Genomic DNA, 27,299 nt, shown 5'->3' with positions numbered 1-27,299 from the left:
GAAAAAAAGAAAGAACCAAACAAAAAAAAAAAACTTTTAAACTAAATTAACTTTAAAATTTAGAGATAAAATAATTCTTAAAGATTTCTCTGTAGCTCTGAAGCATTGTTTATGACAGTCTCAGTATGCAGCTCAAGCTGAACCACTCCTAAATTTCATATCTTAGTTTCCAAAGCATTAGGATTATACGCATGCACACCCATGGTCAGTTCAAAATCATTGTTTATAAAATGAAAGTTTTTTTGTTTTGTCTTGTTTTGTTTTAGTTTTTCGAGTCAGGGTTTCTCTGTGTAGCCCCGGTTGTCCTGGAGCTCACTCTCTAGACCAGGCTAGCCTCAAACTCAGAAATCCACCTGTCTCTGCCTCCCAAGTGCTGGGATTAAAGGCGTGCACCTGCACCGCCTAGCTAACGTGTTTTTATACTGTCTAATTCTACATATTTCATATTTGACATTGGCAAGGTCCCTTAGGATTAGAGAAAGAAAAGTTTTCTATAAAAATGCAAGATCAGCTTCAGAGTAAAAAGTTTACATAACAGTATCCATACCTCTTCTTCTGGCAACATCTTTCTCTGACCATCCTTTATAGGAAATCCACTTCCAAAATCTTTTGAAGAGATATCAGCTCCATACTCTACAATAACATCTTCTTCAATACTACTTACTAGCCGCCAGAATTCTTTTTCTACTAGCTCTGTAGGAACCATCTAAAATAAAGCCAAAGATGATAATTAACTCATTATAATTATAATCTCCTAACAATCAGACCAATTGAACAAAATAAACAAATTACCCATTTCCCAGAGCAGAATTAACTACTACTATCTCTCCACTGAGAATAGGGAAAAGCTAAAGATAACTAAAATTTAAACATCAAAATGCTTTTCATTGAGTTGTAGTGGTATGTACCTTTGATCCCAGCATCACGAGGCAGAGGATCTCTATGAGTTCCAGCCCAATGCTACACAGTGAGACCTCATTTCATTTTTTTTTTTTTCTTTTCTTTTTCTGAGACCGGGTTTCTCTGTGTAGCCCTGACTGTCCTGGAACTCACCCTGTAGACCAGGCTAACCTTGAACTCAGAAATTCGCCTGCCTCTGCCTCCCAAGTGCTGGGATTAAAGGCGTATGCCACCACTGCCTCATTTCATAAACAACAAAAAAGTGAAATTAACAAAACAGATTATTAGGTCCCAAATTTTACAATTTGGTAGTCTCTAACCTTTTTTATATTGTTCCCGATTTCTATAAAACTTGACAGGAAAAATATCTTTGTTTCTCTCTAAGCCAACTAAATTGATAGCTACTCACATGGACTGGCATATTGAAATAATCAGACTTAAAATTATCTGCCATCTCTCCAAAGCTTTGAAGTGTATATTCTCTTATAGCTTGCTCAAATCCAAAGGCTTCTCGAGGTTTGTTACATTCCTGTGGGGGAAAAAGATGCCTGAGATAAATTCACTTGAAAGTGAAAAAGAAAGCATTAAAACCCACTAATGCTAAGAGATATGGATGGTAACTCAGTGGAATAAGCTCTCGGGCCCTAAGTTTGATATCCAGACATACAGCAAATAAATGTATCAAATATAGCATTTCTTGATCCTTCCTAAAGCTGAAACAAATCTCTTCACCCTTACACAACAAAACAAGTATCAGTTATTTGCAACAGATTAGTTACTTGAAACTATAATCTCAACTGAATGTTCAGCTTCTAAGGTAATATTCTGCTACCAAAATAAGACTTAAAAGGAAGAAAACTAGGAATCAAACACAAGGATGCTAACATTCTTAGCATCCATGAAGTAAATAAATACTCACAGAGGAAAGAAAGGCTTGTGTTACAGGACATCCACTGGATGGACTGTTAGGCTAACATAGTTTCTTCACACTACCAGTCCCCATAAACTCAAATATCTCTAAGTCTTTTAAGAAGTAATTAAAAGGCCATAAAAGCATCTGATTGCATTTAGATATCCCAAACATTCCTTTTCTTCAGAGATCTATCATGACATTTTGTTAAAATAAATACAAAGTTTCATTCAGCAAAAACAATAAAATTATCTAACTAATAGAGAAGAAAAAAGTTAAAAGACAAGCTGCTGAAAATACAATTGTTACATATCCATTCAAAATAGCTCTCTTTAAAGTCCTGGAGATTTTTCAAAAACTATAAACAAGAGGTTGAGACAAGATTTTGGAAACATGTTTATATTACACACATTGATTACTGTCATTAGTTTTAAATGGATCCACAAAATTAAGTTTGTACCTCAGCAACACATTTAGGACACCTCCAGTCTCCTTTGGGCACATCTGGTAGTGGTGGAAGTAGACAGAATGTATGATAGCTGTCATCGCATCCATCACACAAAAGCAGTTTATCCTCATTGTTTCCTCGACCACAAAACATGCAAACATAGAGATCAACCTATGAAGATAAATAAAAATTCTAGTATATTGTATTTTTCTCATGAAATATCCATAAAACAAATAAAACAATGTACACTAAAAGTTAAGCATAGCTTAATCCTAAAGAAATCTATTTTAAACAATTCTCCCTAGAACTTCTATAGGCAAATTAACAAAAATATAAGGTGTCAGAATAAAGAAACAGTATAATCTAGGGAAATAAAGTAAACTTATACTTCAAAAACATCACTCATTCCACATACAAATACTATACTACAGAATGAATTCTGAAAAACTGCTATTGAGTACCCCACACCTCAATGATTTTTAAGAATCCTTGGGGTCTAGAGAGATGGCCCAGTGGCTCTTCACACTGGTTTCTCTTCCGAAGGACCCAGTTTCAATTCTTAGCACCCACGTGACAGCTCACAACTTCTATCTCCAGTTCCAGGGGATCTAACACCTCACACAGACATACATGCAGGCAAAATACCAATGTATATGAAATAAAAATAAATTTAAAATTTTAGTCCTTGGAATTTTGCCCAGGATCCAACCATGCATAGCCATCCCAGTAGATACCAAAACCTACAGACGATTAAATCCCTTACGAAATATAAAATGGCTTAATATTTGTCTATCTTCTATACATATCATCCCTCAGAATAAGTCACCTCTAGATTATTTATACTAACATTATGTAAATGTTTTAGAAATTGCCACACTACATTGTCTTATATATATAATAAATAATGAAAATAAAAGGGATTATTTTATGATGGGCTTGCTGATGTACACCTGTAATCCCAGCACAAGAGGTAAGGCAGAATCATCTCATATCTGAGGCCACTTAGGCTTCACCCTAAGTTCTAGAGTTCTAGGCCAGCATGGCCTATGTGGCCAAAAACCTCTCTCATGTTTAAAAAAAAAAAAAAAAAGACAAAAGAAGGAAAGAAAAGAGCTCTGCATTGCTTCATATAGAAGCAATTTATTATTATAATTTTAAAAATACATATAGATTTTTCTGTTGTTGTTGCTGGTTTTGTTTGATGTTTGCTGTACCATGTACATGCTTACTATTCTCAGAAGCCAGAGGCCAGAAGAGGGAAGGCATCAGATTCCCTGCAACTGAAATTACAGATAGTTGTCAGTTGCCAGGTAACTTGCTTGGTGTCGAACCCAGGTCTTCTGGAGGAGTGTCCAGTGCGTTTAAATATTGAATACCTCTCCAGCTCCAAAAACAAGTTTTAAGAAGTCTTTAATCTATATTTAGTTAAACCAATGCAGAGAGAAGCTGAAGACACAAAGGGCTAACTATGCATAGATTCATATTCCCTTCTCTAACTCAGTTACCCACAGGTATATGATTTAGGGGAATGTACATAAGACAAAGCAAAGTTAATATTATATAAACGGAAGCTGTAATTTCCCACCATGTCTTTTAATCAAATAAGCCAACTGAACATTATAGATCATCATACAGCAAGACAAAGAAAAATGCTTCCCTGCTTGACACATCCCAAAGCACTTACAAAGTTAACAGACAGAGTTCCTTTCCGTTGCCTCATTTGCATGTTAAATGCGTCTGACCTGTTGGTAACTTTTCTTCTTCTGGTGACCTCATCTTGAAAAAAAAATTATATAACAAAAGTAAACTGATATTGAGCACTTATTACAGACCACATATTATCAAAAGTTATTTAAACTTTTAGATAAAGTCTCACAAGACTATGAGATAGACTTAGGTACTGTTAGCAGCTGAAGATAAAGAACCTAAGGTATAGCAAAATTGAATAACTTCTTTAAGCTCATATAGCCAGTATATAGCAGATTTGGGATTCTAATGTAGACAAATCCAGAGAAGTTAAAACTTCCAGTGACTGCCTGCATGCCATTTTTATTGCATACTGTGTGTATGTGTGCTTTAGAGTGGGGTCTCAAGTTAGCCATAGCTTTTTCTTTAAGATTATTGTCAGGCAACACAATAATTACAAGAATGGCATCAGGAATGGCTGTGCACAGCTTTAATCCCAGTACCCAGGAGGCAAAGACAGGCAGATTTATGTAAATTTAAGGACAGACTAGTCTACATAGCAAAACAAATTCTAGGACAGGCACAGATACACAGTGAGACCATGTCACAAAAAAACAAAAGAACAGATCCAGAAATGATGGCTCATATCTGTAACCCCAGGCTTGTGGGGCTAAATAGGAGAATTAAAAATAATAAAAGAAACCAACAAAAACAAAACAAAAAGATGAAGGGTTTTCTTTTTAAACTAGGTCTTATAATGTCTGAACTACTGGTAATTATTCTACTGACTGATGCTGTTCCTTTTTTTTTTCTTTTCTTTCTTTTCTTTTTTTTTTTTTTTTTTTTTTTTTTTTTTTTTTTTTTTTTTTTTTTTTTTTGGTTTTTCGAGACAGGGTTTCTCTGTGTAGCCCTGGCTGGCCTTGAACTCAGAAATCCACCTGCCTCTGCATCCCAAGTGCTGGGATTAAAGGCATGCGCCACCACTGCCCAGCTTTCCTTAATCTATCTTTAATGCTATTCTGTCTCTCCAAATGGCCCAGATTGACCATAAACTCACTGTGTAGTCCAGGCATATCTCAACCTATATTCTGTCTCAGGCTACTGAGTAGCTGGAACTACAATAAACCTTCATTAGCAGGCCTGGACATTCCCGAAGTCTTGAGAATGGAGTAATAGTATCTGATCCCTTGCAGTTCAGGCCATAATTTACACTGTGTTAGTTATAACTCTCATAAAGGCAGAGCAATGTGTGACTTGAAACAGTCCATTCAATTATTACGCTCAAATGGTCCAGCTTATTCTTGACTAAAATACATGTTAAATTAACATGTTATATAAAAATAGTGCAACATAATTTTGCATCAGGAACTCTACTCACAGAAGTTTCTAATATAATGCTAAACTAGGCACTTTAAAGAAAATTTATTTCAATGGTACAACATATAGAGGACAAATATTTAAAAAATTAAAATGATGGTCAGAGTATAAAGTTCCAGCCTCTGCTCTGTGTACTTCCTGACTGAAAATCTGGGAATCTCTTTAATTTAAAAGTAGTAACTTACTTGGGAGGCAGAGGCAGGCGGATTTTTGAGTTCAAGGCCAGCCTGGTCTACAGAATGAGTTCCAGGACAGCCAGAGTTATACAGAGAAACCCTGTCTCAAAAAAACCAAAAAAAAAATGAATAAATAAAATAAAAGTAGACTACACGGCAACCAATAACTTAACCATTAGAGAAACTAAAGTAGCCTTTAGACTATTAAATGAAGTTTCCATGTTGTATATTAAGACATGGAGGACAGACAATTCTTTTTTAAGATTTATTTATTATATGTAAGTGCACTGTAGCTGTCTTCAAATACTCCCAAAGAGGGCATCAGATCTCTTATGGATTGTTGTGAGTTACTAGATTTGAACCCTGTGGTTACTAGATTTGAACTCAGGACCTTCAGAAGAGCAGTTGGTGCTCTTAACCGTTGAGTCATCTCTCTCCAGCCCAGACAATTCTTCTAAAAATCAAAAAATACAGTATACTATTTTTTCTTTACACATTACATTTCTTATCTCTACCATTTAAAAGCCAGTCTATCTATGAACCAGGTAGCAAGTTTATAAATGTTAACAATTTCCAGCACAGAGTAAAATTCAAATATCACTTGAGCCTTATAACAACCATGTCATTACACTTTGTTTTGTAAGAGTAACAGATTTTACCTTCTTTATCTTTTGCTCCTACTGTCAGGCCTACAACTTTGGGTCCAGCCCCAAAAATCTGAAGTTTCTTCAATTCTGTGTTTCTATTCACTTCTCCAGAGTCTGACTAAAAATAAATAAATAAAATTAATATTAGCATTATTACTCAGGATCATACAATTAGTTTTAAGATGGAGGGTATTAGCTGGGCAGTGGTGATCTCAGTACTGGAGAGGCACAAGCAGGCAGATCTCTTAGTCTGAGGTCAGTCAGGTCTATAAAGCTAGTTCCAGGACAGTCAGTGTTATGTAAACAAACAAACAAACAAGTACTACTCCCCAAAATGATTAAGTTCAGGAGATCCAGTTTCTAAAAAAGCCAAACCCCGGAGAAATGCAGCTAGGGGGTGGCAGAAAACACTTTTAATCCCAGCACTCAGGAGGCAAACGTAGGTGTATTTCTAAATTCAAGGCCAGCCTGGTCTACAGAGTGAGTTCCAGTACAGGCAGAGAAACCCTGTCTCAGGGGATTGGAGGGTTGTTTCCGCACAGGGCTACTGAAGATGACTCACCAAGTAAAGGCACTTCCCACCAAGCATAATAGCCAAAGTTGTGTCCTGGGACCCCATGGTAGGAGGAGAGAACTGACTTCCAAAAATTGACTTCTGACTTCTACATACATACTATGGTATGTACACAAATATACACTAAGATTTTAAATGGACCATAGACACTGACAGCTACCTGAGATTTAACTCGTCTTGTTCTCTTTGGTGGAATATTCATTCTTGTTGCCCGCTCTGGGGAAGGCTGGATGTCAGTGCTGAGAACCTCAGCCTCAACTTTTTCTTTAAGATCTAAATCAGGCATTTGTACACCCTAAAAGAAGGACACAAAGAGAGAAAATTCACTAATAAAACAAGTTTGAAAATGAGTGAGAGCCAGGCGACAGTAGCACCCGCCTTTAATCCCAGCACTTGAAAGGCAGAGGCAGGTGGGTTTCTGAGTTCAAGGCCTGCCTGGTCTTCTACAGAGTGAGTTCCAGGAGAGCCAAGGCTACACAGAGAAACCCTGTCTCAAAAAAAAAAAAAAAAAAGGAGTGAGAAATTAGCAAATTTCCAGATAAGTCCCTAACACCACAAGAATCCAGGTGGTGATCCTGACCTCAGTCATCTGAAAGCTCAAAGCAATCCCTGACATAGCAAATTTTCTGCTCGGTTCTTCAGAGTATCTTATGCAATCCATAAGATCGGAACTGGCCTGGAACTCTCCACACAACAGAGAATGATTCTGAAGTTCTGATCCTCTAGAATTACAGGCATGCTCCACCAAACCAAGCTCCTAATGGGATTTGTTTGTATATTTCAGCATGCCTAGAAGGATTTCTTTTCATGGAAATTGAAAGCAAACACTAAAATTTATGTAAAAATGCAAACTGTTTGAAAATACTGAAAAGGAACCAAATTAGAGAACTTCTGAAGTTTCAAATTTTACTATAAAACAATACTGAAGATTGTGCAGTAGGGGCTGGAGATGGCTTAGCAGTTAAATACTATCTATTGCTCTCACAGAGGACCCAAGTATGGTTCCCAGCACCCACATCAGACAGCCCTCAACTGCCTGTGACTCCAGCACCTGTAGGAGAAAACACCTCTGACCTGTTGGAGGTGCCTGCACTCGTGCGCACATTGTCACATACAGACATACACAACTGGGGACTGGAGAGACGGCTTAGCCATTAAAAGCTTGGCCAAACTAGACATGCACAAACATAAAAGACCTTTAACACAAAAAGACAATGGTAAAAGGGTAGAAATATAGAGTCTGATAAATATAAATGTCTGATAAAGATATTTTAAATTGTGCATAGTTCTGAATCCTACATACCTTTTCTGTATACTTATGGTTAGAATAAACTTTAACTTGCAACAATTTTTTTTTAATTCTGTGTTGAATGTTTTGCCTACATACATATGTGTCTAGTATCCTTAAAGTGAGAAAGGACATCTGATACCCAGAAACTGGAGTTTCAGATGGCTGTAAGTTGACATGTAGTTGGCTAAGAACTGAAGCTGGGTCCTTTGCAAAAGCACCAAGTCTTTCTGCTACTAAACCATCTATGTGACCCCAAAACTTCAACTTGTAAATTGTGCACAGTAAGATACTGACTATAGCTGGGTGGTGGTAGCAGAGACAGTCACATCTCTGAGTTAAAGGCTAGCCTGGTGCACAGAGGAAGTTCCAGGACAGCCAGGGCAAACAAACAAACAGACTATAAAAACAGAACTATAGTAATATGAAGTTATATTAATGTGGCCTATAGCACTAAAAGTTCCTTACTGTACTTTCATTTTTTTACCTAAATTTATCTATAAATTTGGAGTTTTTCTTTGGTGTAAACTGCCAACTTCACATTTTTTGGGCCCATTACCAACTAAAATAAAAATGGCTTATACACAAGTACTATAATTCCAACAGAAAATGTAACACATAAAATGTCTCCTAACTACTTAGATGGCAGAGATAAAGAGATGATCCATTACTAGGACAAGAAGGAACAAAATTTAACCACACTACTCAAAATAAAATTTAAAATGAAACATAGATTATGTACTTCTGGACTTAATCTGGACTTGTGTTAACTAAGTAAACTGGAATGAGAGAAAATGAAACCACATAAGAAAGGGACTACTGTGGAACAACAGAACAATTCAGAAAAATAAGCATATAGTTTTAAGGTCAACTATTGGTCAATAAAGATGACAACTGAACCAATCAGAAAAGCTGCCTTTTGAAAGGGGTAGAACCAGATATGATAGTGCACACACACCTATAATCACTGGTGTTCAAAGCTGGCTTGGTCTACATATGGAGTCCTGGCCTGCTGGAACTACATAGCGACACTCTGTCTCAATAGAAAATAAATTTAGACCGGGCAGTGGTGGCACACGAATTTAATCCCAGCACTTGGGAGGCAAAGGCAGGCAGATTTCTGAGTTTGAGGCCAGCCTGGTCCATAGAGTGAGTTCTAGGAGAGCCAGGACTACACAGAGAAACCCTGTCTTGAAAAAAACAAACAAACAAAAAAATGAAAATAAATTTAATAAAAAGAAAAAAAAGTAGAAAGAGAGAAAGGAAGAAAAGGAAAGAAAAGAAAAGGAGGAAGGAAGGGAGGAAAAGAGAGGGAGGAAAAAAGGCCTGTTAACTTTGGAAGAACAGAGCAGCACATAGATATCCAAGTTAGTGGTTAGAAGCCAGCCAGGGCTAAAAAGTAAAACCTGTTTCTCAAAAAGAAAAGAAAAATTCAGAAATTACAATAACTCTGTATTTCCTTGAGCTCCAGATCAAGACATAGTCTCAAAAACTAAAGCTACGTCAAGAACACTTTATAAAAGAACTCAATAGGGCAGTACATCTTAAAACAGACATCAGTATAAAAATGTCAAACAACATTCATCACAAAGTATTTACATAAAAAAAAAAAACCTGAAAAACGGCAAGTCCAGAATAAATATCAAACCCTTACAAGTATAAGGCAAACAGCTCTTTTTCAATGAAAAAAGATTTAAGAAGACACTTCATGAAGATAACAAAAATGGAGGAAAGCTAGAGATAGCTCAGTGGTTGAAGCACATGCTACTCTTTGCAGAGGACCTGCATTCAGTTCCCAGCACCTACATGGCAGCTCACAACTCTTTGGAACTCCAGTTCCAGAAAATGTGTGTGATGGTTTGTATATGCTTGGCACAGGAAGAGGCACTATTAGGAGGTGTGGCCTTGTTGAAGTAGGTGTGTCTCTGTGGGTAAGTCTTACAATTAACTGCCTGGAAGCATTCTGCTAGTGACCTTCAGATGAAGATACAGAACTCTCAGCTCCTCCTGCACCATGCCTTTCTGGATGTTGCCATGTTCCTGCCTTGATGATAATGGACTGAACCTCTAAACCTGTAAGTCAGCCCCAATTATATGTTGTCTATACAGAAGTTGCCTTGGTCATGGTGTCTGTTCACACAGTAACATTCTAAGAAAGAAGTTGGTACCAAGGACTAGGGTATTGTGATAGGCCTGACCATGTTTTTATCTGGAACAATGTGGATTTGGGGACTTTGGATTTGGACAGCAGTGGAATGCTTTGAGTGGGGCTTAACAGGCTATCCTAGTAGGAATTTGTTTTGTTGCTGAGAGTGATATGAACTGTGCAGACTTGGCCCAAGAGGTTTCAGTGGAAAAAAATTCCAGTATGTGGCACACAGACTATTTTTTGTGGTATTTTGGTGGCTGCTTTTTGCCCTTGTCTGAAGAGTCTACATGAGGCTAATGTAAAGAAATTTATATTAGCCGGGCAGTGGTGGCGCACGCCTTTAATCCCAGCACTTGGAAGGAACAGGCAGGCGGATTTCTGAGTTTGAGGCCAGCCTGGTCTACAGAGTGAGTTCCAGGACAGCCAGGGCTACACAGAGAAACCCTGTCTCGGAAAACCAAAAAGAAAAAAGAAAAAAGTAAGAAATTTGTATTAATTGAATTGACAAAGGAAGTCTCAAAATAGCCCAGCAGAGACTTTGTTCTCATGAAGAGCATCTTGAATAAGTTTAGCAAGCTTAGAAAGGAAAATATATGTTTGAGTATTAAAGGGGCACCAGGAAGTGAAATGGAGCTAAATCCTGTGTTCCAGTAGATAGCAAATAAGGGAGTAGGACTATGGGGCAAGATTCTACCCAGCTAAATTTAGATCCAGGCATGGTGGGACACACCTTTAATCCCAAGAGACAGGCACGCAGATCTCTTGAGTTCAAGGTCAATTACAGACCAAGATCTAGGACACCAAGCTTAGGCAATGAAGGAGTTAGAAAACCGAAAGCTAGTGATAATATAATAGAAGAAAGGCATCAAAAGTTCCAGCTCCAGCAAGGAGCAGAACTCAGCAGCTTCGGCCATGTGACTCTGGCTTTAGAGTGAAAAATAAACGAGACTACTGGGATAATTGATACTGGTTAGCTGGAGCTAAGAAATTAGCAGGGATTAAGACCAGTATCACTGAAGTGAAATCTTCTGGGAAGTATTTTCTGAGAGCACAAAGAAGCTGAATTTCCAAGATTTTCGCGATGCCAAAGCCATAGGATATCTGCTGAGGAATGCTGCTCACAGGGAGTGTAACCAGACCAGAAAAATAAGTTGGTCAACAAAGATGAAAAAGGAGTTGGAAATCTGAAGACTGCTTTGACATCAGATATGGAGATGTAGAATTTGGAGTTTGCCCAGCTGGATTCCTGTCTTGATTTGGGGATTATAGTTAAGTGATTGCATAGATCTCAGAAGAGGCTTTTGAACTTTTAACAGTGTTGAGACTGCTATAGACTATGAGGACTTTTGAAGTTGGACTAAATGTCCTTTTATAATGCCATTGCTAGATATGGTCCCCATAGGCCAGGGAGTGAAATATATTGGTTTGTATATGCTTGGCCCAGGGAATGGCACTATTAGGAGGTATAAATGGGTGTGTGTGTGTATGTGTGTGTGTGTGTGTGTGTGATGGCAGTGGCTCACGCCTTTAATCCCAGCACTTGGAAGGAACAGGCAGGCGGATTTCTGAGTTCGAGGCCGGCCTGGTCTACAGAATGAGTTCCAGGACAGCCAGAGCTACACAGAGAAACCCTGTCTCGAAAAAAAAAAAAAAAGAAAAAAAGAAAAAGAAAAAAAAAATAGGAAGTATGGCTTCGTTGGACTAGGTGTGGCCCTGTTGGAGTATGTCTGTCACTGTGGGCATGGGCTTTAAGACCCCTCATCCTAGGTGCCTGGAGGTCAGCATTCTGCTAGCAGCCTTCAGATGAAGATGTAGAACTCTCAGCTCCTCCTGCACCATGCCTGCCTGGATGCTGCCATGTTCCTGCCTAGACGAAAATGAACTGAACCTGTAAGCCAGCCCCAATTACATGTTGTCCTTATAAGATTTGCCTGAATCATGGTGTGTTTACAGCAGTAAACCCTAACTAAGACAGCCAGTGAGAAAAAAAGAACATTCGAGATTGAACCATTACACTCCTCACAAAAAAGTTTAAGTTAACCCTGAATGGTGCACATGCCAGACACAATGGGCCCACTAGTATAATAGTGGCACAACGGCCATAGCTAACCAGTCACTTCTTGGATTTGAGGTCTGTTTCACAGACGGGAAGTCACCTTTGATACTATACACATAATCAAAAGGTCAATGGCTGGAAAAGCGATAGTCCCTAGTTAGAAATTTATTGCTATTTTGCTAAATAGTCAAGATTTGCCAGTCAAATTGGATTTAAGTATTTATGATTGTATATTAGTGCTGCCATCCTCTTTGACCAGAAAAGCCTCTTTTTGCAGTGTGTGGTGGACAATACAAAGACTCAATAACTGGTTAAAGCTGTGAGAATAAGAGGCTCAGACTCAAAACAGAAATGTCATAGGTAAATCTAGTCTCAGAGTAGCTAAGGGTGTTGGTACAGACCCAGCCTGTAAATACTCTTGAAAAATCACTCCTACTGAGTTCTGCCAAAAAAACAAAACAAAACAAAACAAAACCCCAGAAACCTCTGAAATGCCCACTTTAAGGTTTAGCCAACATTAAGAAGTGGGGATGGGGCCGGGCAGAGGTGGCACATGCCTTTAATCCCAGCACTTAGGAGACAGAGGTAGGCAGATTTCTAAGTTCGAGGCCAGCCTGGTCTACACAGTGAGTCCCAGGACAGCCAGGGCTAAACAGAGAAACCCTGTCTCGAAAAAAGAAATAAAAACAAAACAAAACAAACAAAAACACTAAGTGGGGTTGGGGCTGGGTGTGGCAGCTCACATTTTTAATTATAGTACTCAGGAGGCAGGAGCAGATAGGTATCTATAAGCTGGAGGCCAATCTAGTTTACACAGTAAATTCCAGGCTACACAGTGATACCCTGTCTCAAAAATCCAAAATAGACCAAACAAAACCAAAACGTTTTTCAGAAATCATGAAGATTTATGAAAGATTAAATATGAAGACACCCCTCATTCCCATTATCCTTTACTCTGCAAACCACTAGAAACAGTTCTAATTTTTAAGCTTTAACACACTTTTTCTTCTTTTGGTGCCTAGAAACAGCCATCCCACTTTGCTTGCATAAGCATTATCCCTTATAGTGAACATCACTTGAAGTTTATACTTGGCAAATTAAATTTTCCACTCTAAGAACTATGGTGTATCTCACCATAAGGCTGACACCAGACTGGAAAAGCTCGTATGGGTAGAGAATTCTTTCATAGTGTGACTTCAAAAGAGACCCAGTTCCTTTTCCTGGCAGATATCCCAAGCGGCTACCCACTTTAGACCATTTCTTCTCTTTGGTGACTATTTCAAAACCTCCTTTGCTGGCAACAATCTGAAAAAAAAATTAGGAATTCATTAGGGAAAGAGATTAATGTCATGCATCCTAACTTGTATAATCTCAAGAGATAAAAGCTTTTTCCCCAGAGCAGCCAGTAGAGTGCTTGCCTAGTGTGCACAAAACCTAGTACCATAAAACCTAGGTGTGGTAATGCACACCTGTAACTTAAGCTCTCGGGGAAGGGGTTGAGGGGCAAAGACGGGAGGACTTGACATTCAAGGTCATTTTCCAATACACAGTAAGTTGGAGGCCAGACTGGGATATATGAGATCTAACTTTAAAAATAAAAACAGTAGGCCAGAAAGATGGTCCCTCAGGTAGGCTATTGTTCCCAAGGCTGATGATCTGAGTTTCATCCATAGATGATAGAGAACCAACAAGATAGGAGAACCAGTTGTCCTCTGACCTCCACAAACACCTTATGTTTTCGTGTATGCGCAATACACACAAAATTAATGTTTTAAAATAAAAGTTTCACCAGGTAAGTAAAATTCCAGCATCCTAATTCTGTATGTTGTCTGTAAATATAAACATTATTTTTGACTTAAGATATAAATTACCTTTAATTAAGCTGATACCATTAACAAAGGAGTGGAAATAATGATTTTTACAAACATCAAACCTTAAAATTTAATGTTACTGGGACCACTTTCAAGATATTAAAAATATTTAATAAATTTATACTTCATATGTTATGCAGTATGAAAATATGTAAATGAACAAAAAAACCCTAACCATTCCCACACAAAAAAAATTAAAAACAGCCTCCAACCAAAACCAAAAAAATATTTTTGAATCAAGCTGCAAGGCTGGACACATTTCTGTGGTTAAAAGAGCTCATTCCTCTAGCAAAGGACCTGAGTTTGGTTCCAAACACCCATACTGGGAAAGTCACAAACACCTGTTAATTCCAGGTATTCCAGGGATCCAATGCCTTCCTCCTTAGGACTCCACAGGCACCTGCATGCACATGGTGCATATACACACAGAACACAAACACACATAATGTATGTGTGTATACTTATGTAGATTTATATACAGACACACACTGGGTGTGGGGTGCCAGGTAGAGTATGCTCAAACCTTGAGGATACCAGTTATGTATATCCCACCACTCAGGTAAAAGGCTTAGAGTTAAGGCCAACCTCTGCAATACAGTGAGTTTTGAGTCACAATGGATTTGGTTTGGGTACAAATATATTTATGTAACAAACAAAAATCCTAAAATCAAGGGCTGGAAAGATGGTGTAATTATCAGTGGAGATAGTGAGATTAGAATTTCAAGATCAGCTCTGGCTAACTCATCAAGATGGAGACGAGTGCCTGTCCCTCAGAGAGAGAAAAAGTGCATAAAGTGTTCTAAATTTAAGATCTTTTTATGTTGTATATGGCTTTTAATCCCAGCAGCACTCAGGAGGCAGAGGCAGGTGGAGTTCCAGGATAGCCACAGGATAGCCAGGGCTACACAGAAACCTCATCTGAAAAAAACCATAAACCAACCAAACAAACAAAAAGATCTTTTTATGTATTGGGTGTTTATACTAAGGGGGTGCATGTGTACCACTGCACTCAAATAACGGTCAGAGGACGACTTTGTGGAGTTTATTGTTTCTTTCTCTCTTCCTTCCTTTACTCGGGTTCCAGGCATCAAAGTCAGGGCATGAAGTGGCACACTTTATTCAATGAGCCATCTCATTAGGCATAAGACCTATAACTCGAGTAAAAAACTCACATATAATACACAAAACCAAAAATGGAAAAGTCCCATAAACCCTTATTTGGAGACATAAAAGTTCAAAATCAGTAACAGCCAAAAGTACTGCAAAATGACTAGCATGAGAAACAGGGATGGATGGGGACAAAGAGAACCGTTTTCATTTTAAGTCTGATTTATTTTGTAAAAGCCCATTATTTCGGCCCAACCCAAAGATTTCAAAAATACCCAACAAAAGGAATTAGATTTCTCAAGATGTAGCTAAACAATATGGCCAACAAATGTGACCCTAGCATTCTGGTTAGGTTACCTCCAAACCGAAATGCACTCTAACCTCAAATTAAAACCAGTAACGGCTTTCTAACTAGGGAAAAAGAAAATTGCAGGAAGTTTAAATTTTTGATCAGTGTTTGGGAGTTTTGGGTTGTTTTGTGTGTTTGTGTGTGTGTTGTTGTTGTTGCTATTGTTCCTACAAGATTTTATTTTAGTGCTTTTTAGTCATTTATATATGTGTATCTGTGTAGGAGTATACGCATGCAAGTGCAGGTGCCTACAGAGTCCAGAAAAAGGTATCAGATCCCTTGGGGCGAGAGCTGTGGGTGCTGGGAACCAAACCCAGCACTCTTCACCTTAACCTTTGAGTCATCTCTGCAGCTCTTTGCTTCAGAAACAGTCTTTGACAATTTTATAGCCTGGGTTTTATAGCCAGTGTAACTCAGGCTGGCCTTGAATTTATAACAATACTCTTACCTAAGCCTCTTGAGTGCTGGGCTTATAAATGCAAGAAACTGTACCTCGTTAAAAGAATGTGTACATACGTTCCTGAATGTATGTGTGTGTGTGTGTGTGTGTGTGTGTGTGTGTGTGTTTTCAAATCCCAGCAATCACATGGTGGCTCACAACCATCCGTAATGAGATCTGTCATAATGAGATCTGGAATATCTGAAGATAACTACAGTGTACTTACATGCAATAAATAAATCAATCTTTAAAAAAAAAAAAAAAAGACCCGAATTTAAACCCTCAGAACCCATGCAAACCCTGAGCAAGGTACTGAGTCTGAGGCCAGCCATAAAGCAAGACCCCACCTTAAAAAGTTGATTAATCTATAAATAGACTGATTAATAGATAAATGAAGTAAGTATGGTGGCACACACCTGTAATTGAAACACTCAAGGAAGCAATAGCAGGAGGATCACATCATGGTCCAGGGCATCCAGGGACAAGCAAAATCTTGTCTCAAAAAACCCAAAAACATACAAAGAAGGGGGATGGTGGTGATGGTGGGACCTGGGGAGATGATTTCATTGTTAAAGTGGCTATCAAAAAACATAAGGGCCTGAGTTCAGTCCCTAGTACCCACTTTAAAAGCTGGATGCAGTGGCCAGTTTTTGTAGTCCCATGTCAGTGGATAACAGAAGATCCATGGAGACAGATGACCAGTGAACCCCAGGCCTTAGCCTCCATACACACATAAAAAATGAAGTATCAGTAGACATACCAAGATTGTTTAAAAAACAGCAACAATAAGCTAGAGAGATGGCTTAGCAGTTAAAAGCACTGGTTGTTCTTCCAGGTTACTCACATTTTTGTTTGTCTGTTTTGAGACAGGGTGTCTAACCATGTAGTCATAGGTTGGCCCAGAATCACAGAGACCCATCTCCTTCTGCCTCTTGAGTGCTAGGACTCAAAGTATGGACAGTACACTGAGCTACATGTTTCCTAACACAGTAAAAATCTGTGACTCCTGTGACTTTTGAGTTATGACACTTTTATTATTTTTGAATTTTAGTTTTATTATTGTCAAATGCCCAGCACTCACATGGTATAACTTGTTATATCTGTAACTATACAGCATCTGACACTTCCTTCTGATTTTCATGGACAGTACAATACAGTATCTAGACACACATGCAAACAAAACACCAATGCATATAAAATAAAGATAAATCTTCTTAAAAAATCAAATAAAAATAAATAAGAACCAGGGATATGGCTCAATAGCAAAGTGCTTGCAGAGCAGTATAAAAATTAAAATATTTTTTAGACTATATTGAAAACCCTGTTGGGCATAGTGGTTCACGCCTCTGATGCAAGCACTGAGAGGCAGAGGCTGGCAGATCGTTGCATTTGAGGCTAGTCTGCCTGGTCTATAAAGCAAGTACCAGGACACTAGGGGCTATTACACAGAAAAGAGTACTTAGAATTCTTAATTTCATGAATCACAAACCTCTGTTCAATCTCCTCATGGAAGGACCTAGTACAGACCAAGAACTACTAACCACCACTGAGCTATACTCAACATTCTGCTCAGTTTCTAGGACAAGTCTTGGCCTCACCTTGCTTAAAGCATACAAATCCAGGATTTTCCTCTCCACCACGGGGATCTTCAACGTCGATCCTTGAAGTTCCCAAAATTTTGCCAGTTGATCCAAGAAGTCCAATCTTACTCTAGTCATTGCCTAAAATTATTAAAATACAGAAATAAAAAACACAGAGCTGGGGGATAAAGCAAGGTGATGGATGTTTCTGAGTGCTGAACTCTGTTGGCTGAGTTGTTAGGCTGTTTGAAAAGACTTAATAAATTGAGTCTTAGCAGGCTTAGAAACAAAAAAACAGCAAAAGAAATGGAGTTTCAGAGACAGGCGGATTTCTGAGTTCTAGGACAGCCTGGTCTACAGAGTGAGTTCCAGGACAGCCAGGGCTACACAGAGAAACCCTTTCTCGAAAAACAAACAAACAAACAAACAAAAAAAGGAAATGGAGTTTCTACTATGTAGGCACAATCATAACTGTGAATAATGGTAGAGTATAACAAGTCGTAACACTTCAACACCTTACTGACCAACAAAAGCTCGAAAACATTTTGCTATCTTTGCTTCCAATCCAGAGAAAAGTCTCAGTGCCTAAACTGCTCTACCTCAACCCCACCTTCTTCCTATCATCCTGTCTATGACGGCTGTCTCTTTACTCTCACTTTAAGTTATCCTCTTTTTTTTTTTAGTTATCCTTTTTAATAAAGTTCTTTGCTAGATTTTAAAAGAAAGCCTCAGCTGGGAAGTGATAGCACACACTCTTAATCCCAGCACTCTGGAGGCAGAGGCAGGTGGATCTCTGGGATCAAGTCCAACCTGGTCTACAGAGTAAGTTCAGGATAGCCAGGGCTACACAGAGAAACCACATTTCAAATAAAAAGAAAAAAACAAAAAACAAAAAAACAAAGTTTCTCCTTTCATTTAAGGTCTGTTATGTTCCTCTTGGTTGTTTGCGGTTTTTGAATCTATATGGGTGTAGTATACCTACAGATACTACAAGAGGGCATCTGATCCCCCTAGAACTGGAGTTTCAGAGGGTGGGATTCCAACCCAGGGCCTCTGAAATAACTGTTGAGTCATCTTTCCAGCCACTGCTATGCTATCTTAAATGCAATTGTTTCTTTCCAAATGCTCTCCTACTGGAAGGCATAATCATGGTCTATGGGCCCTTTCTCCTAATAACCTTCATTTCCGAAGAGTAATTATTTGTCAGCTTCTCTACTGAACGAACCACTGTTGACTCCATTTTTTATCTAATATGAAAATATCATAATGAAATCCATTATTTTGTACATTATCTAATATACATATAACTAGGGAAAAAAAATTCCAAGTTTGGAGCTGGGCATCACAGCAAGAGCCTTTTGTAACCCCAGCACACCCAGGAGGCTGAGACGGAACTGCCATGAGTTCAAAGCTAGCCTAGGCTACATAGTAAACTCCAGACCAGACCACATATTAGCTATAAAGAAAGACTGGTTCAAGAAGGTGGGAGTATAGAAAAGCAGGCTGGGGAAGTAGCTCAACTGGTGGAGCACGTGCCTTGCTTCTTGAAGCCAAGAATTCTATTCCTAGCATCATATAAACCGGGTATAATGGTACACACCTGTGATCCCAACACACAGGAAGTAGAAGCAGGAAGATCAGGGGATCCAGGTAGTCATGGATTATACATCAAGCTAACTGACATCTTGGACCACATGAGACTCTTTTAAAAAAAAAAAGGAGAGAAGGAAGGAAGGAAAAAAGAGAGGAAGGGAGGGAAGGAGGCAAGGGATTTCCACTTTTTTAAAGGTAAGCACTAGCTAGAATTTCCACTAAGAAAATATGTTAAAAAAAAGTTTTCCTTTGAGTGAAAAAGCAAAGGAAAAAAAAAAGTAGTAACTACTTGAAATAGTCTTAAAAGATAGTTTCCTCAAATATCAATTAACTATTATTCATTAAATCCCAGGTAACACAAACTCTGGGTCCTGGTACAAACTTTTCAAAGTTCTCTGTCTAAAATCTTAAGGTAATTAATAAAAGTAAATTAAGTTTTGGCAAAAAATAAAATAATATCTTAAGGTAAGCCATCAGGAGGCTGGAGCTATATAAAGCCATGGTAGAGCATTTGCTGGTCTGTGTGAAGCCCTGAGTCCCAAACACCACCACCACTAAGGAAAAAAAAAATACTAATACTCACCTCAAGTTCATTCAGGCGCTGGACTCTAGGAGTGAAACGGAAGGTTTTTACTTCACAGGCAAATGGAGGTTGCCAATCCTAAATAGAAAGAATTATTCTGGTCATTTAGCATGGAGTTGCCACAAACCATAGCATATGTAAGTTTTCACTATAGAGACAAAAAAAAACCGTTCTTATATTTTACATTTTAATATTACTTGGAAAAACAATTCTCAAATCTTACCATCCCACAATATACAGTTATACTCTCCAAGGTTATCCAGGAAGAATACAATGAGCTTGTCAAATATAAAAGTGTCCAATAAACATACAAGTTTACCAAGTAAAACTTTAAAAAAAAAAATCCACTGAGTATGGCACATGACCATAATCCTAGTACTCCGAAGTGGAGGCAGGAGGCTTAAGAGTTCCAAATCAGCCCGGACTATCTTAACAAGGGCTGAAGTCATCTGGGTACCTGCTAGGAAAGAAAACCGTACTCATAACGTCTGCAGCCACACCTTGGTTCTACTTTAATAAGGCACAGGGATCTCATCTAAGCAACATGCAGTTGACCCTGGGGCTGATTTTTCAGCAACATCTGGACAAGGTTTTTCCGCCCATGTTAGTGAGGATGGAAGCCTTGGGCTTACAGCACTCTCCCACACCAGCAACATTATTTGGAAAGCACCTAATGAATTAAAAAAAATAAATAAACCTTTGACCTTGGGTATATCATTTGACCTTCTGGGAGTTAATTCCACTCATGGGGTATCGTCTGCTTTCCTAACCTTAAAAAGTGAGGGTAATTAACCAATTTATAGGCAAATTTGATTATTTATGGTACAGCTCGGGGTCCTTTGTCCCTTTCTTACATCTTGAGATTTCAACGTTTTCTTCCATCCTCACTTACTGACCAATTCTTTCTAAACCTCCACATTTGAGAAAAAAACAAACTAATTAATGCTCTTTATCTTCCTCAAGGATGCCTTTCTTGTTGCAGTAATAATTAGCGTGGGGGTTCTGGTCTAGTGACATCACCCTGCAGACAACCTGAGTTCGGATTACATTTTAAGAAACCCGAGTAGTGGCCTGAAAAGGTTTGATAAACTGGACATTAGCAGGCTTGGACACAGAAACAGTCGACAGAAGTGGGGTTTTTCAACACGCAAACAGAAAGATGGTGCAGGAGCAAACGACAAGACACTTCAAACGCCTTTCCCTAGGAGGGCCTGAAGCCTTTTGCTATCCTTACCTACAACCCACGCTACAATATCCGTGCCCCAATAAGTTCTGGAAGGAAAAGGTCCCAGAGACAGCTATTTCTTTCTTTGGATGGGGGCACCTAAGAGCTGATAAGAAGGCTCGGTCGTAAGTCCCAAGCCTGACAATCTGAGTTCGAGCCCTGAGACCCACAACCCACAACGCAGGAGAGAATCGACGCCTACAAAATGTCCTCTGAGCATACACATAACGCGATAAAAATCAAATGTAAAAGTGGACGTGAAACTGCGTTCAGAAACCAGGGCAAAACATCCTCAAAAGTAGCCGCGGGATACCGAGAGATGAGGGAGGGGGCCCATGAAAGCACGGAAGAACCAAAACAGGGAAACTACAGCAAGAATAACGACCCTCCTGGCGCCCCAACACGCCCCCACCCCGCCCTCAGGCTCGCTACCTTGGGCGGACGGATTTTGCAGATGCCAGTTTTCTCGGCCAGAGGCCGGATGCGACCGATAAAACTTAGCGGGTCTGTGAACTCCTCCCAACTGGGCTCGAAGACCGGGCACTCCGGCGGCGGCACGAACTCGGCCGCGTAGCCCCCCGGGCCCACGCCCGCCATGGTAAAAGCCAGGGGTCCTGAGGTGCACACGCGGGGGAAGGCCTGGCCGACGGCCACCAAACCCTCTCACGTCCCCTCACAGGGGCCGCAGTGCATCTTCTTCGGAGAGAACGATTCCTCACGGAAGCCGCAGCAGCTCTCCCTCCCGTCGTTTGTTATTGTTTCCTTCAGGGCTTTTCCTCACGGGGACCGGACGCTTCCGGAAGTTAACGTACTGCTAAATCAGTCCGCCGCTGCCGCAGGAAACAAAATCCCACCGCCGCCACGTCTAGTCGGGTCTTCTCTCCTTCCTCCCTTCCATGACAGCCGGCGTGCCTTTTCTTTTTTTTTTTTTTTTCTCTCCGCTTGCTGGTCAAAGTTCTGCGCCCTCCGTCCACTCTGGGTGCGTGGCCCCTGAAGGCTCCGCGACCTCTCCTCGAGGAGAGGCGAGGGAGAAGCTCTCCTGCAAGGGGGAACGCGCTCTTCCGGCGCGCGGAGGAATGTGTAAGGCGTCGGAGCGCCGAGGGACTGCTTCCGGCGAGGTGCTTCCTGTTCCTCTTTGTGGAGTGGGGACACGAAAGCCAGGTGGGCCCCGCTGTGGCGGGTCTACCCTGTTTGATCTCCGAGACCTGTTTTAACACAGTTGTCTACGTATGGACAAGTGACTAGGCACTTGGCAGAATTCCCGTGTCTCTGTTTCCTTCTTTCAGATGCTAGTCTCGTACGAATAGTTTCACACCGTCGCCTTCATACGGGTCTCTCGCTTCTCCGTGACCTATTATTGGCTTCAGCCCTATTCCGTCATCACGTGGGCCGGCCTTTAACCACCAGCTGCGAATTGCTTTTTCTCACTACCCCGGAACTGTATAGTTTCTGGCCTTGCTATTCTAGCTGTTGGCAGTCGTCCTGAAACCTTGTTTGAGAAGTAAGCAGGACCTGAAGACACCTGCTTTTGTTGACCCTTTTTCAGTTTGCTATGAAACTGGTCACCTTGTCAGAAACCTCTACGTGTAAGGCCGGGCATGGTTGCGCACGCCTAGAGTTCCGATCAGCCAAGGCTGTGTAGGGATGGGGGCGGGGGGTGGGGAAAGCCACGTTTCTGGTAGACGCTCCTACAATTCCTTTATGCGTTTAAGCCTGACTACAAGGTTGAAGGCAAGAACCGGCTCCAAAAGTTATCTTGTGCCCTCCACATCTCTATGTCCACAGTAAAGATAGATGGTTTAGGGGCAGTCCGAGCTGCATATGAATTTGAGGCCTGGTTAGGCTACAGGAGACCTTGTCTATAATAAGGAAAATCCCTATGTGGTGGCACAGGACTATCAACTCAATTCTGGGGATGTAGAAAGAGCACCATGAGGCCACATAGTACACATAACGAGTTCCAGATCGGTCAAGAATACAGGGTCAGGACCCGAACAGTAGCTCGCCTTGCGAAGGGCACTTGCCACCAAACCTGAAATCCTGAGTTTGACTTCTGGAATCCACATGGTTAAAGGACAGAACCGAAAGCTATCCTCAGACCTTCACACGAGTCCACACACATTCATATACATATTCACACGTTAAGTAAACTAAGGGCAGTGGGAAACTACATGGTAAAACCCTGTCTCAACACCCCCCACCCACACACACACACAAAACCCAAACCGGGCTGGAGAGATGGCTCAGCGGTTAAGAGCACTGACTGCTCTTCCGAAGGTCTTGAGTTCAAATCCCAGCAACCACATGGTGGCTCACAACCATCCTTAAAGAGATCTGACTCCTCTTCTGGTGTGTCTGGAGACAGCTACTTACACATACATATAATAATAAATAAATCTAAAAAAAAAAAAAAACCAAACAAACAAAAACAGATTCTATTCTGTTAGTCAAACAAAACAAAATAAACAAACAAAATGGCCAGATCAGGAATGTACGGAAATGGACTCAGGCTGGTTTGTTCATTCTCTTTCTGTATTAGAAATTGAAACCAAGGCAACTGTGTCCTGAGTTGTAACTCCAGTCTAGTCTCCATTTCTTGCTTAAAGAAAAGAGAAAAAGTGGTATACAAAGAAAAATGGACACAGGAAGGTATGATGAATTAAATGCAAATACTAAAATAATTTATAACAAGACTTAGGTCATTTAGTACTTAATCTGAAAAAAACAAAACTATTCACATAAAAAGAAATAGTAAAATTCAAAAGACTTTAAAATTTTTGTGTTTCTTTTTCGAGGCAGGATTTCTCTGTAGAACCTGGGCTATCCTGGAACTCTCTCTGTAGATCAGGCTGGCCTCAGACTCCCAAAGGTACACCTGCCTTTGCCTCCCAAGTGCTGGGATCAAAAGTGTACATGACTATTACCTGATATACTTAAATTTTTAAAACTCATCAAACCAGTTTTTTCATTACATGTGCAATCAAAATATATTGTTATTTGGCTGGGGATTGAAGCCCGAGAGGCCCTGTAATCCCAGCACTTAGGGGATGGAGACTGAAAGATCACAATTCCAAGATCGTCATCAGCTATCTGTGCCAAAGCTACCCTGGGATTAAAAAAAAAATGGCAACAAAAGAAGCAACTGTTGAGGAAAAATAAATTGCGGAAAATACATTCCAAGTAGCACATATTTATCTGTAACTTACCAGTGTTAGAGTAGAATGAAATTAATACCTAAGGCTGGTAATTATTTGGCAAGGCTATGGAATATGGCCTCTGACATATTTAATTTTACTTTGGAGCCAGGGTCTCTTTATTTCATACACGCTCTTATTGTACTGGATGCAAATGATCTTCCTGCCTCAGCCTCCCCAGTATCTGGAACTACAAGTAGATACCACTCCTAAATTTATTTTTTAATATCATAAAGCCTCACATCAAAGTAACAGGAGTGGACAAATCTCGATGAGTGAAAAAGGGTTACAAAATACTGAATTTCTAAAGAAATGTCTTTCAGTTTCAACAGTAGTGGGGTTGTTTGATTTTGCAGTGCTAGGGATTGAACCCCGGGCTTCACAGGTAAGTACTCTGCCAGTGAGCATTTAAAAAAATATTGTGTCTACACAACATATTTTTATTGTGTAGAGCTCCTTGGCACAGAGCACGTGTGGAAATCACAGGGCAACCTGCTGGAGTCAGTTCTCACCTTAACCATGTGGCTTCCAAGAGCTACTGAAGGCACCGGGCTTGTCAGCAAGTGCCTTCAGTGGCTAAACCATCTCAGCAGCTCTGCAGCCTCTGTTTGAAACTTTTTTAAAAAAGATTTATTTATTATTATTATTATAAATGAGTACACCTTAGCTGTCTTCAGATACACCAGAAGAGGGCATCAGATTTCATTATGGGTGGTTGTGAGCCACCATGTGGTTGCTGGATTTGAACTCATGACCTTTGGAAGAGCAGTCGGTGCTCTTACCCACTGAGCCATCTCACCAGCCCGAAACTTTATTTTTTGATATAGGGTCTCACTAAGTTGCCTGGCATGGTGCTATCCAATATATCTAATATACCAGCACTTAGGAGGCAGATGCAGGCAGATATCTGAGTACATTGACAGCCTCATCTACAGAGTGAGTTCCAGGACAGCAGGCTACCTAGAAAAACACTGGGGAAAAAAAAAGGCCCATTATAAGGGATAGAGAAATGGCTCTATCCCCTCACCAGCCAGTAGCATTTGCTGCTCTTTGAAGAAGACCTGCATTCAGATCACATCACCCAGGTGGTGTGGCTCACATCTGTCTATAACCACAGCTCCAGGAGATCTAATGCTCTCTAAACTTATGAGGGCACAACATGTGCAGCATACATGCATGTATACATTTTTAAAGATCTCACTGTAGGCTAGCCATAGCTGTAGTCTGCCCTCACTGTAGGATAGCCATAGCTGTAGCCTGCCCTCACTGTAGGATACATAGCCATAACTGTAGTCTGCCCTCACTGTAGGATAGCCATAGCTTTAGTCTGCCCTCACTGTAGGATACATAGCCATAACTGTAGTCTGCCCTCACTGTAGGATAGATAGCCATAGCTGTAGTCTGCTCTCACTGTAGGATACATAGCCATAACTGTAGTCTGCCCTCACTGTAGGATAGATAGCCGTAGCTGTAGTCTGCCCTCACTGTAGGATAGATAGCCGTAGCTGTAGTCTGCCCTCACTGTAGGATAGCCATAACTGTAGTCTGCCCTCACTGTAGGCTAGATAGCCATAGCTGTAGTCTGCCCTCACTGTAGGATACATAGCCATAGCTGTAGTCTGCCCTCACTGTAGGATACATAGCCGTAGCTGTAGTCTGCCCTCACTGTAGGATAGATAGCCATAGCTGTAGTCTGCCCTCACTGTAGGATAGATAGCCATAACTGTAGTCTGCCCTCACTGTAGGATACATAGCCGTAGCTGTAGTCTGCCCTCACTGTAGGATAGATAGCCGTAGCTGTAGTCTGCCCTCACTGTAGGATACATAGCCGTAACTGTAGTCTGCCCTCACTGTAGGATACATAGCCGTAGCTGTAGTCTGCTCTCACTGTAGGATAGCCATAGCTGTAGTCTGCTCTCACTGTAGGCTCCTCCTCCTCTTCCTTCTCTTCTTCCTCCTCCTTTTTAAAAACTAGAAATGTATAGGAATGATTGAATCATGCTTTTAAAATTAGTATTTATACTATAATTTATACCATAATATGAAATTTTTAGATTTATTTTATGTTTATGAGTGTTTTGTGTGCATATATGTATGTGCCTAGTGCCCAAGGAGACCAGAAGACTGGGACTTGTCTCCGGTCAAGGGATTATATATTCAAATGTTATGTTTAGCCAGTCTCATTTAAACATCAGAAGGATATATGAAGATCTGAGAGTGGTGGCTCATGTCTTTAAACCCAACACTAGTCTGGGAACCCTGTCTCAGTAACAAAAGAAGATATATAAAAGGATTAATTCTGCAATGCATAGAATCATTTCCTTAAAATTTGGAAAGCCTGAATATTGAAGTTTTCACACCTATGTCAACTTCAATGGCTCACTGATAAGTGTACACAAATTTTTCAATGTGATATTTCAAAAAACTGACTTTCCTATTCATGTCATAGGAAAGGACAAGGAGAAAGTTTATAGTTTTTCCTTCTTTGTTATTTTATTTTGGTTAGTCCCTGGGAAATTCTTGGAGTCAGACTTGGGTGGGGAGTACAGTTCAGTGGAAGAATCCTTGTTTACCATTAAGTAACTATGATTTCTGAATCCAGAGTCCAGTCTCAGGTTGTATCCTACAAATGAGCAAACAAGCAAATAGCCATTAAAATGTGTTTTGGGTCAGGGGTGATGGCCTATGCCTTTTCCTTAAGAGTTTCTCTGTGTAGCCCTTCCCTAGAACTTTCTGGGTAGACCAGGCTGGCTGCCCTTGTCTCCCATACACTGGGTTTATGCCTTGAGTCCCAGAACTTGAGAGGCAAATGCTGGAGGATCTCTGAGTTCCAGGATAGCTTGCTCTACATAGCAAGATCCAAGCTAACCTGGATACATAGACTCTTTCTCAAAAAATCAGAAACAAACAAAACAAAAGCATACATATATACATATGGTGGAAAGATGGTTCAAGAGTTAAAAGCATTCATTGCTCTTGCAGAGAGCCCTGATTTGGTTCCCAGCATCCATATGGTGGCTCACAACCATCCCTAACTTCCTAACTACATCTAAGCTAAGTCAAAGAAGTGTCTCTGTCTGTCTGTCTGTCTGTCTGTCTGTCTCTGTCTCTCTGTCTCTCTCTGTCTCTCTGTCTCTCTCTCTCTCT

At 40.2% G+C, this 27,299-nt stretch overlaps 1 protein-coding gene across 1 annotated transcript in view; it reads right to left on the bottom strand.

Annotated features, from left to right (window-relative positions):
- Positions 1–22,245, bottom strand: part of Kdm5a (lysine demethylase 5A) — a 71,068-nt gene extending 48,823 nt beyond the window's left edge. The window contains exons 1-10 of the mRNA XM_031383220.1: positions 21,391–22,245; positions 19,734–19,811; positions 17,576–17,698; positions 13,346–13,516; positions 6,879–7,013; positions 6,157–6,262; positions 3,943–4,034; positions 2,271–2,429; positions 1,310–1,429; positions 548–706 (exon numbers count right to left, since the gene is read on the bottom strand). Coding sequence (XP_031239080.1) covers positions 548–706; positions 1,310–1,429; positions 2,271–2,429; positions 3,943–4,034; positions 6,157–6,262; positions 6,879–7,013; positions 13,346–13,516; positions 17,576–17,698; positions 19,734–19,811; positions 21,391–21,555 — 1,308 coding nt within the window. The 5' untranslated portion in view covers positions 21,556–22,245. The remainder of the gene's footprint in view (positions 1–547; positions 707–1,309; positions 1,430–2,270; positions 2,430–3,942; positions 4,035–6,156; positions 6,263–6,878; positions 7,014–13,345; positions 13,517–17,575; positions 17,699–19,733; positions 19,812–21,390) is intronic.
- Positions 22,246–27,299: the final 5,054 nt, after the last annotated feature.

Source organism: Mastomys coucha, unplaced genomic scaffold (assembly GCF_008632895.1).
Source record: "Mastomys coucha isolate ucsf_1 unplaced genomic scaffold, UCSF_Mcou_1 pScaffold20, whole genome shotgun sequence".
Lineage (NCBI taxonomy): Eukaryota > Metazoa > Chordata > Mammalia > Rodentia > Muridae > Mastomys > Mastomys coucha.
The sequence above is the reverse complement of the archived record's forward strand: the minus strand, read 5'-3'. Positions and strand labels throughout refer to the sequence as shown.